Source organism: Pseudonaja textilis, chromosome 4, assembly GCF_049901715.1.
Source record: "Pseudonaja textilis isolate UNSWEBS1 chromosome 4, rPseTex1.2, whole genome shotgun sequence".
Lineage (NCBI taxonomy): Eukaryota > Metazoa > Chordata > Lepidosauria > Squamata > Elapidae > Pseudonaja > Pseudonaja textilis.
The window spans coordinates 46530149-46542441 of record NC_141993.1 but is presented as its reverse complement, the minus strand read 5'-3'; the positions used below and the strand labels follow the sequence as shown (position 1 = coordinate 46542441).

The 12293-nt window shown below is 37.5% G+C and overlaps 1 protein-coding gene across 1 annotated transcript; it reads left to right on the top strand.

Annotated features, from left to right (window-relative positions):
- The first annotated feature begins 224 nt into the window (after positions 1–224).
- On the top strand, positions 225–10671 carry GSTO1 (glutathione S-transferase omega 1). The gene is made up of 6 exons (XM_026704739.2): positions 225–375; positions 1816–1924; positions 3099–3321; positions 4889–4990; positions 8357–8463; positions 10164–10671. Exons 1-6 carry the CDS (start codon positions 297–299, stop codon positions 10315–10317), a joined length of 774 nt encoding a protein of 257 aa, XP_026560524.2. The 5' UTR covers positions 225–296; the 3' UTR covers positions 10318–10671.
- Positions 10672–12293: the final 1622 nt, after the last annotated feature.

Sequence of the window (12293 nt, the reverse complement as noted above, 5' to 3'; positions counted from 1 at the left end):
TCAAACGTAGTAAATGGAATTTGTATTCTTCCTAACTCTACTTAAATGCATTAGACCCTTACAGTTAAATGCAGCTGTGTCCGAGAATTTGCTACGCCTGACGCATTTACCGCGATAGAAGGACATCTATTCCTTCTGCCATGCGAGTCATTTGCTTTCATGTCAATCAACCTGCGTGGAAGTCTCTTAAGCAGCCAGCGGAGGAGGAAGATGTTACTCACTAACGAAGAGGGAGGAGCCAAACTGCGTTGAGGGGCCGGTGGAAAGAAAAGGCGGAGTCTTAAGGGAAAAATCGGATGTGTGTGTCTGGTTCCGTTTTCTCTCTGGTGGCTCGAAGCAAGATGTCTGGGGAATTCGCCAGAAGCTTGGGAAAAGGTGAGAAAGCACCCTGATCCAAGGAGGAGCACCTTCATTTTCTAATCCAACTGGCTTAAGGCAACCCTCCTTTCTAGGGCTGCGGGAGTTATAGAATCATTCATTGGGTGAAGGCTGTTCCGTGACCTTCCCTAAGGCGGTTGGGTGTCGGCCTGGGCTGGTTTTCACCCACGCCGTTTTTCAACAGCTGGAAGACGACATGCAGTGGAGTTTCGGGGCGGGGGATATCATGGCGTTAAGGTTGTTAATCCATGTTCCCTGGTCTTGTGTGGCCAGCAGCTATGAATGGATTTCACTATTATTAGGATTAAAAATACTGCATATCTAAAATTGTGCAGCCAAAATGTGTACACAAATAAGTGTACATTTCTAATACGACTTTTGGTGGAATGTATGCCTTGCCCTAGTACATTTACTGTTTGTATATTTGTTTATTTAGAAAATTTATATTGCCACCTATTCACACATGGAAACTCAAGGCAGCTTACATGAATATAAAAATGCCATATATAAACATTAAAACTAATAGAAGAAAGTAATTAATAAATTAATATAAAAGGCCTCCAGTCCCCTCACCGACAACAACATAGCACACAAGCCACTTAATGGGCTCCATCCCACTCTTAATGTTAGACATTAAACTCGAGCACATAAAATTGCTTATAATTTGGTCAATAAGGATTACTCTAACAAAATAATGGTTTGTAATCTTGGTACTCATTCCTTTCTATTACAATCAAATGTAGATATTTGTATTTATAAAACCCATGAAGCTGGGGTAGTTTTAATCTTGGTTTATTGAATTAACTTTATTGGGATTTTTGCAACAGGCTGAACCATAAACACACTGGGTAAAAAGCAGTACAACACAGAGTCATAAACACACTACGCAAGCTTAATATATTGTATGAAGACAGGCTGTGTAAGATAAATTGTTGGAATGAGTAACAGTATTGAAAAGGTACAGTAAGACAATAGATCATGCTTGTTTTTAAGGTTTTATTTTCTATCTTTTTTCTCTTTTTGTATATTATACACCTTAATGCCCTGTTTTAATTGTTGCCTTCCAGTTGGAGGCTTTGTGTTATCTGAAGCAAAACAACCAGGTTCTGTAACAGCTTTGTTCCATATACTATCAACCTTGCTAACAATGAATCTCTTTTCTGTTATGTATTCAAAATGTTCTGTGATTAATATGTTTTGTGTCATTTTTGTGTAACTTGGCATCTTTGTTGTTGCTGCTGTTATATTGTTACCCTTGGGATGGTGACATTGTTTGTTGGTGTTGCTCCTTTCGAGGGGGGGGCGACGTTTTAATATGTGTCATTGTATATATAGGTATATGACAATAAAGGTTATCTTATTTTTTGATGGCTTATTATTTGTCTTATAGAATCTAGTTTTTGTTTAATTCTGACTGGATTTGAACTTGTTTTTCAGGAAACGTGCCCCCAGGGCCAGTGCCTGAAGGAACCATCCGTCTGTACAGTATGCGTTACTGTCCTTTTGCACAGAGAACACGACTTATCCTGAAAGCCAAAGGAATCAAGTACAAACAGATACATATCTCCTATATTCACTAGGGCTTAATGTAAAAATAATAAATTCTTTTTTTAGTGGAAAATTAGCAGATACAGGTAGTTGATACATATTTGGGCTTATAGCCTTCAGAGACTTGTTACTTTTCTTTGTTTAACATCATAGAACATTTTCAATTTCAGATTTGTTCCTTGGTTCAATAGGAGATTCTGTTGCAGAAGGGTTTCATCTGAGAACTAGTTTAGAAATATAATTGGGAAACTGATGGATTCCTAAAGGGAAGGGAATGGTTGTTTTCTTTTATCTTGGTATTTCTATTGCTCTGATTATATAATACGTTTTCTTGATCATTTGCAGGATTTCTTGTCTTGTGATGATTGTAGGTCATCTCGCATGAGTAGATTATTGGTCTTAGAATATAATGAGGTATTTCAGGCATAATTTGCCTGAGTTACATACCTTTTGATTTCAAAACAACTTGAAGGAATGTGGCATTTAGTTATTTTTTTAAGTGTCCCTCAGTCTTTTTAAATAGTGAATGAGCATGTGCATATTGTCCAATTTGTAATAATGGTAAACTGCTTTTGTATTTTTTTTCTTTATTTTTAATGGATAGGTGATTTCTTATCCTAAAGCTAATGAAGACTATTCTTGTTGAACCTCTGAGATCATCCAAAAGATGAAACTTGCTTAACCATTAAATATATGGTGATTATACTTTAGAGAAAGGTTAGCGTGAAATAATTCAAGTGAGTGCTATTCTCCTAGCCACGCCATACAATTCAATAGGATGGACATAATCTGAATCTTGTTCCAAAACTTTGTTGAAAAAAAGGAACATGGTATCAGGCTGCAAATGCAAGCCACAGACACTAACTACTTTGGTTGTCCTGTTTGAGTGTGATAGAAACAGCCTTATGTAGAGGAGACACACAAATAGATCCCTAAAATCAGAATCTAAAAGTCTTCTAGTTTCCAAGAGTTAATTTTATCATGTTGTATTTTTCAAACAGCATGTAGCAGGAATTACTTCTCATAACTTTTATTTTTATCTTCCCCATCTTATTTTTACAAATAATTCAAGGTGGTGAATGTATCCATTCATCCTCTTATATTCCCCACTACAACCTCATTTTTGCATAGCTGAAAGAATTAACCTGGTGATTTCATCTCATTTTACTTAGCCATGAAATTGTTAATATCAATTTGAAAAACAAACCAGAGTGGTTTTTTGAGAAGAGCCCATTTGGAATGGTACCCGTGCTAGAAACAAGCAAGGGGCAGCTGATCTATGAATCACCAATCACTTGTGAATATTTGGATGAAGCTTACCCTGAAAAGAAGTTGTACCCTGCGGACCCTTATGAAAAAGCTTATCAGAAAATGCTCTTGGAATTCTTCTCCAAGGTATTACTAAAGCATAGCAAGAAATTCATTTTAGTGTGGAAGATGACAATAAAACTGGTAGATTGCTATTTTGATATTGCGTTGATAAGTCTTCTTGAAAATCTCAAAGGTGCTTTTCAAAAGGAAACTGGACTATGCTGTTTCTTGAAGAAGATGTTTCACTTCTCATCCAAAAAGCTTCTTCAGTTCTGGCTGGATGGTTGGGCAGGGAGGGGAAAGGATTATATTCCTTTGCAGTCATCTGATCATTAGCGCTCTCTCTCTCTCTCTCTCTCAGAGCCCTTGAGACCACATGGGGGCTTATCTGTTCCCCCAAGGTCACCTGAATCAGAATGCAATTGGATGTAGAATCTTCTTGAAACTGCAGAAAGGACTGTGTTGTACGCAGGAGATAGGTGGTGGTGTATTCCTCCCCCTCTTGTTGAGAAATGCTGTTCAATTAATTCAGTCAGAACTGAAAAAACTTCTTGGATGAGAAGCAATGCATCTTTCTCAAGGAAAATAGTTATCTTTTGAAAAAAAAACGCCTTTGACACAACTGAATTGGTAGTTACAATTAGTCCTAGAAGTTCTCTCTCTTCCAGCAACCTGTGGTCACTTGATCACACTCTTGACAGCTTGGCAACTGGGTCTTGCCTACAGCAGTTGTAGGACCCACACTCATGTGATCACTATTTGCAACCTTCCCTGCTGGGATTCTAGATGCAAAATCAATATGGAAGCCAGCAGGATAGGCCCCAAGTTGCTTGGGAAAGTCTCCTTCACTTGTTCATTCTCCCAGACTCTTAAGCTCATGTCCAGCCTCTCAGCCACTCGCACATCCTCCCTGGCCCCTCACACACTCTTGGGCACCTGCCCTCCAACAGGGGGCAAGAGGTACCTCTGTCACATTTGGATTGTATCTCCTTCACCACACATGTAGCGTTGTGAAAACTCTCTTCAACCTTGTACAACCTCTCCTACCTGGCCACAGCCACTTTAGGTCCCGCTGTGCTCACAAGGTGCCTCCCTCTCCATTCACACAGCCTTACACATCCTCTTCCACCCTGCCAATCTGCCACTTAGGAATGCTTGTGCATCCTCTCATCCAGCAGCAGCCATCCTAAGCCCACTGTGTTTGTGGCATGCCTCCCCTCCATTTGTGCACTCTCAAGCGTTATCTCCCACCAAACAACAACTATCCCAAGCCCTGATTCCCATGGGCTGTGCTTTCTTGGCCTGCTCCCTCTCCCATCTGGCAGCACCCACTTGCCTGCCAGCCAGCCTGCTTGCAAGCTACTTGGTACCAGCAACTTCCTGCCAGCTTTCCTGCTCAACTTGGTTGTTGGAAGACAGCAGTAGTGAGGAGATTGTTAGCCTAACAATTCACAATTCTTGTTTAACAGCAGAGGTGCTGACACTAAGCAATATGACACTTTGCCACATTGCTTAGAAATGGAAATTCTGGTCCTAATTGCTGTTAGAAATAAAAATGGGGATCATATATGTTACAAGGACAATTTATTCTTTGTTGATGGTATCATCACTATATTCCAATCATATTTTTTTTCAATGAAAATTTACTTAGCTACCTCCAATAAGCTACAAGTATGTTCTGGCTATTAGGAATGGTGAAGATGCATCAGCACCGAAGAGTGAATACCAGGAGAAGCTTCTTAAGCTTGAAGAGGTAAACCGTTTATTATCGTACTTCTTTAAGAGAAAAAAGCAATGAAATGTCATAATGAATTATAGCACTCTTCCAGATTAGAATCTTGTTAAATGTGGTGGCATTGAGATTTATGAATTGTAGGCAGAATAGTTCTTGGAGAACATGAGACTTGGAAAAGAATGAAGTAGAGAATTCCCTGCATTCTTTGAAAGTTGATTATATTATATATGCTAGGTTAGCTTCTGTTCCATCAGCTATAGCCATTTTAAGGAAAAAGATGTTTTTTATTGTATGATATACTGATCCTAATAGTATGTTGCTTAGGGGTACACTGAACTGTTACATCTAGTTTAAATAACTTCATTCAATTTATATGAAATTGCTTGAATCTGTCCCCTAGGGGGAGCCATTCTCATACAGTACTTGAGTAGATGTGGGTTTTTTTGTGACACCATTGCAGGCAAGTTACTCTTTACAGAGGAGTTGCATGGCACAAGTCTTAACAACTCTGTGCTCCTTAAGTTTCTTGCATCTTTTAAAGATTTATCTAACTTATGAAAAATTTATTATTTTGAGAAAAATCAAACCAGCATAAACTCAGCAGATGTGCTTTTTTTTTACCACTTCTTCCACAGAAAGGGAGGAGAGGGGCTTATAGATTCAGGAGGATGTAGAAAGGAAAGAGAACTGAAAAGAATCCACAAAGTAGCAGCACTTGGAAGCAGGCTGCAGCTGTCTGTCAATCATTGACCCAAGTTTCAACAATCTGGACTTATTATTCTCTTCCTGAAATCCCAGCAAATCCATGCATGGCTTCTGCAAAGATGAAAAGTTCATGCCACTCTCAGTGACTCATTGTTTCTCTTGTCATTACTTTTTAGGACTCTTAACAGTTTCTTCTTTGAACTTATTGGACAGATTCTGGTTAACATTCTTTCTGGTATTCCTAACTTTAGCTAGGAAAGTTGGCAAACGAACGGTGTTCTATAGGAGAGGTGCATGTATGTACCTGTATGTATTTCATCAAGATAAAATTTGTGTGAAGATCAGTGTTTTTGTTTTAGCTCCAAGATGAATGTAAAATTCTACTGAGCACAAAAGTTTATATCCCCTCATTTCTATCTAATCCGTTCTTACAAAGCATCTGGTAGAAATTATATCTGTACAAAGTATTAAGAAAATACCTCAAGCATACCCTAAACAGATAATTGACTACGCCCTAGATCAGGGATGTCAAACTGGTGGCCCAAGGGCCTGATGTGTCATGCACAGGCCATGCCCAGCTACGCAAGATGATAGGATACCTGGAGAGATGTGAATTTATACCATCCACCATCAACAGGTAGTTTAGGGAAGGCATTGCTCTGGAATACTCAGCCAGCGAGAAACCTCCCTATTCATCACACTCCATCGAATTAAGGATTCAGCCACAATAACAGTTGTAACAGTAGGACACCTATTAACATCTGGTGGTACTACCTGTATTTAATTTGTATGACATTTTCAAGTTTAGCTGTGCAGATCTAGCCTTTAATTGAACAATGATGGAGTCTTTTTAAATTTGATGGTCCCTTTCCTGGGAACTCTCTTTTTAATGACTGGAATGGTTGTTGAGTTTACCATAAAGTACTTTTCTAGTCATTAAAAGATAGAACTGATAATGTCACCTTTTTGAAAGGAGGCTACATAAAAGATTTCAAGCAATCAAAGGTCATGTTACTAATCAGTATATCTATTAGAATACTGGTGAATTATTCAGAAAAAAGGAGTTGAACCACATTCAGCTGACCTGCATTCAATTAGTCAGAAGTTTTCTCCACATGACAGGAAAACATTTTAAACCTATGCTTTTTCATTAGAATAGTTGGAGATAATCCCTTCCATCTTTCAGCGACTAGAATAATGCTTCAGAGTAAGCCAGATTGTCATTTTGATACCCCACAAACCATGATTAAAATACATTTAACCGTGGTGATGTGATCTGCAGATCAAATTTCTGAAGAGAGCAAACAAAAAAGCAATACATTTACTCTCTGTATAGGAAAATGTGCACTTCTAAAGCTATTTCTTCTGCTAGCTCTCTTTATTAATCAGCTCCTTTGTTTTTTCCCTATCCCTCCCTCTTAACAAAAACTTACAAATTAGAATTAAGCCTTACTGGTCCATTAATATAAACTCTAACATGTTCTTGCAGAGACTTGCTCATGAAGAAATACAATCTCATTAATGAAATATGTTTGTAGTAGGGGTATATAAAACATTTTGTTTCAAATCAGTCTGAGTGCAAGACTTGGAAACATTTCTTGAAACATTTTTCAAAATGAGTTATTTCTGACATTTTAGAAGCTTTGGGGATTTGTTGAACTTGAAGCAAAGCTGATCTGAACTTGAAACACTTCCAAAGTACTTGAATTGATCAGAGTTTGAGTTTTATGAAGATCCATGGTTGAAGCTGTTTATATGAAAATGTCTTTGTGCTCCTAAGTTGTAAGATTGTTTCAGGTGGTTGTTTCTGCTTTTGGAAAAGACAGGCAAATACTACAGGCAAACAATTTCTGCATGGATCCATTTTTACTGCCCATCTTCTGTTTCATTCCCCCTCACTTTTATAGCAGTTACTTCTATTTTAAGTCACTTCTAAGATTTTTCCATCATACTTTTCTTCTTTAAAATCTGATTTTACAGTATTCTTATTGCAACATTCCCATATGTTTACTTTTAGCTCTAATAGCTTAATTTCACATAATAGATTTTGAATTTTGGAGAAGGAAAGGTTTTGGCACTAACACTTCTGTGTCTCTTGTGCATTTCTTAAATTTTGGATTTAATGTTTTGTCAGAGCGTTTGTAGCGTGACTACTATTATGAGACAACACAGCAAAGAGAGACTCAGACATTAAACAGTGGTTTATATACAAGACATATACAGAAATATACATGGTAGGCAAATGCCTGACAAGCAATCCACCTTCTTAACTGCATGGAAAACCAATGGAGATAGGACACAAGGAGAGAGGATACACCCTATAATGGCTGCCGTATACCACCTCTTAAAGTGGTAAAACTGCTGTAGACCCATTCTTTGTCTTAAAATGACAATACCCATGCTGATTCATCCTTATTGCATCAGCCTTACATTGCATCAGCCTTAGAGCTGGTTAGCTGTTAAATCTCAATAACTTAACATGTTTCTTGTACCAACCAGGGTTAATATAATTGGGCAGTATGGAAATAATTTAAATAAATACATCAAAGTATAGATCTAGAATAAGAATTGCAGTGAACCATCTTTATAATTTTTCTCACCTTTCTATATTTCGTTTCTATAATTATGGTGACAGGCCTTGCATTTTATTTACAAATGTCACATCTTCCTATATCTTAGATGCTTGCAAACCACAAAACTAAGTTCTTTGGTGGAGATTCAGTATCCATGATTGATTATCTAATCTGGCCATGGTTTGAACGGATGGAGGCCTTTCAATTAACTGAGTAAGTGCTTTGAACCTTTTACAGTTTTTGCTCTTAAATCTTGTGCATGGTTACTTTTGCAGATTACTGTTACGTTTTATTTCAAATTTACATGTAAGTGATGTCATTAGGAGGCAAATGAAAATAGGAGAATCATCTTTTTTTCTGATTTGACTTATGTCCATTAATCTTCTAACTTTGCTGCCTAAGGCAAGGAGATGAAATACATTTATTCTGAACCAGAATTTATTAGCAATTCAGTTCTGCTCAGTTTAGACTGTCATTATTTTTCTTCTAGTAGCAGATGCCCATGCTTGTCCTTTGAATTGGGTGTGATATCTCTTGACATTCTGCTTTTCTAATTTAGCAAATCAGAAATTAATAGCTTTGGAACAAACAAGAATATCGAGGGTCTATGTAGATTCTCAGTCATCCAGAACAGTCTTCCCTCAAGAGCGAGGGAGGAATAAGACACCACCTGTCTATCTATAGACAATCTCCTGTCTATAACACAGTCCTTCAGTAGTTCCAAGAAGATGCCATAACCATTTGTACTCTGATTCAGGTGACCCGTGAGGACACAGTTAAAATCCTAAGTGGCCTCAATGTCTCTCAAGAGAGATGCTAACAACCAGATGACTGCAAAAATTAGAATCACCCCCCCATTGTCCTATCAGAACCTATCCTTCCATCCCCCCACCATCCAGTCACAACTGATGAAGCTTTTTGGATGAGAAGCAAAACATTATCTTCTTTCTCAAGGAAAAAAACCCAGTCCAGTTGTCTTTTAAAAAAGCACAAATATTGAGAGAGTTTCAATCAAGAGTCCTCTATTCCTCTTAATTCACAAGTGGAAGTAGAAAGCTTTGGCTGGAGTATTTTAACACTGTATTTACTTCCTACCATATGGTAATTGTCAGCAATATTTATTCAAATGCTTCTTTGAAAGTTGGGAAGTTAATCATATACAAGTAGATCTTAACATAGAACAGTTTATGTAATGATGGTTCAAAATTACAATGGCACTGAAAAAAGTGATCTATGACCATTTCACATTTACGACTATAGCAGCATGGTCATGTGATCAAAATTTGGATGCTTGGCAATTAGTCCATATTTGATGGTTGCAGTGTAGCAGAGTCAGGTGATCAAACTTTTGCAACCTTTTGACAAGCAAAGTCAATGGGGAAGCCAGATTCACTTAACCATATTACTAACTTAACACCTGGAGTGATTCACTCAACAACTGGGGCAAGAAAGGTCATAAAATGGGGCAAATTCACTTAACAAATGTCTCACTTAAATTTTGGGCTCAATTGTAATTCAAGGACTACCTGTATGCTGAAAAAATTGAATGATAGAACTTGGGAGTAATGAAGTAATGAAATCATTCATCTGATCTAAACTGCGGCTACCTGGCTATATCTGTAGCACTTTCCTTTAAGGAGGTCAAGCCCAACTCAAGTTGAATACCATATTTCTTTCTACATACATTTAAAAATTGTCTTGAGTCATCTAATTTAATATATTCTCCATACCATTTAATGATGACAGGGCTTCAGACAAAGTTCTTTCTCAGTTTTATTTGGATATTGAACCTGGATCCTTTCTATACTAATGACCCAGGAATGCCACTGAACACTATCTTAATGGTAACGTGACCAGAGATAATTGCCTCAAAGTTTTACTGTTACCTCAAATCTTTATCTGTTCTTTTCCAGATGCTTGGACCATACACCAGGGTTAAAATGCTGGGTTGATCTGATGAAGCTAGATCCAGCTGTTCAGGCCACAATAACTGATCCTCAAATCTACAAGGGCTACCTTGAACTGTATTTCAACAATAGTGTTGAGGCCTGTGATTATGGGCTCTGAAAATTGGGAAGCTTTTTCAGTGGATGACCAAGAATATTGACAACTATTGCTTCAGCATGTCATCTGATATCTGAAATGCTTTAGTTTTGTTGTGTTTTGTGTTGTGTTATTCAATGAGTTGGATCATTGGACTAAAATGATAATTACCTGCAATATATGTTTCCCTTTGAAAATGAAAATGGCCATCATTGACCAGGAAGAAAATATTTTTTTTACCCTTATCCTTCTGCCAATCTAAATGACAATGTTGACTTTTTTGCATTGTTTATCAGTTTAGAATAGACATCAATTTTACTTTGTCTCTGTTTGGAAATTGATTTTTGCCTTTCCGGAATAAAAAATACTTCACATGCATAGGTTTCCTTTTATTTGCAGCAGCAAGTAAAGATATATAGCAGGGTTTGGGATTATGTATTTTATTACCAAGATATAGCCGTTCCAATTTGTATTCTCTTACGTGGGCAACTGGATAGTAAATTTGAGCAAGCTGGCATGAGTAGAAAACTATTGTCCCTAGGGCAAATGGCTTCTGGTCTGAGAAGTTAGTTTGGTTTTCTGTACTATCTTTCAGCTTGGCAGAGAGATGAACTATGATTAGCTTTGAGAGCATTTAAAAATGTAATTCTCGCACTGTACAAAATATGTTTTCAGTTTTAGGTTTTGCATGAAGAACCACCATATCTGAATATAATGTTGCTAACACAAACTACAGGTACTCCTCACTTAACAAGTTTTTCTTTAGCAACTGTTTGAAGCTATAGCACACAGAAAAAAAGTAACTTGTAATCAGTCTTCACCCTGCAGTTGTTCCAGCGTTGTCACCATGATGTGATCATGATTTGAATTCTTGGCAACTGTTGTACATTTATGATGGGAACAATATCCTCAGTTGCCATTTGTGATCTTCCCAGACACTTTCAGCAAGCAATATCACTATATTAGTCTAGTATATATAGATGAAATCAGATTAGGGAAGACAACTATACAGGAGAGATTTGACTTTGTTGGCTGGCACTTAAATTGAGATTAGTATGATAAAAGCACACATTTATTTGTATTTATCTCAGGACACAACTTTCCATTTTAGGCTTGAACTTATCTTTGTTAGTCTCAACCATAAATTTATTGTTCCATATTTAAGTCTTGGCTTTAAATCTAAATAAAATTGAAGTATTAGATAGTGTCTATTTAGTTCAGCTGTTAGGGTTTGAGTAATCATACTTGACCAAATAAAGTATTCAGTTCAAATTGAGGGTAGGAATCTGTTGTAATCCACTCCTCCATCTGGTTCCTGACTATGTTTGAATTTGCTAAGAGCCCTGTTTCTTGGCTTTATTGTTGATTGGCCAAGTCATGTGTAATGTATGGGTATATATAAACGAATTCTTTTTTCACCTTTATGGATAGTATATATCTTTCTCAATCTCAGGTTCTCTACCATACGCCTGGGAGTTTGAACGTTTTGTAATATCTTAGCTGTTCCTAGCACTTTATTTTACTTATTTGTATCCCGTCTTTATTATTTTCACAAATAATTCAACCCAACACACCACCTTCCTAATTGCCCCACAACAGTAACCTTGTGTGGTGAGTTGGCTGAGAGAGAGTGACTGACCTGGCTTTCATGACTAAGGCAGAACTCATGATCTTCCACTTTCCATTTCTGGTGCCTTAAACACTAAGACCAAACTGACTCTTTTGGACAGAAAGCTCTGATGTTCTTCTTAGGATCTATTGGAGCCATTTAGGAGTCAGAGCCCTGAGTGCTCCTATCACCACTGGGACTACTTTGGCCTTTACTTTCTGCATCTTTTCCAGTTCTCCTTCAGGCTCTGGCATTTCTCCAGTTTCTCATACTCCTTTTCTAGCAATTTTTCTAGACCACTTTTTGTAGTAAGATGGTGTTTGCCAACCTGTAATTCCAGGTTTTAAAGTCCCAACAGGCTGCTGAATGATCTGGAAATTCCATACAATCT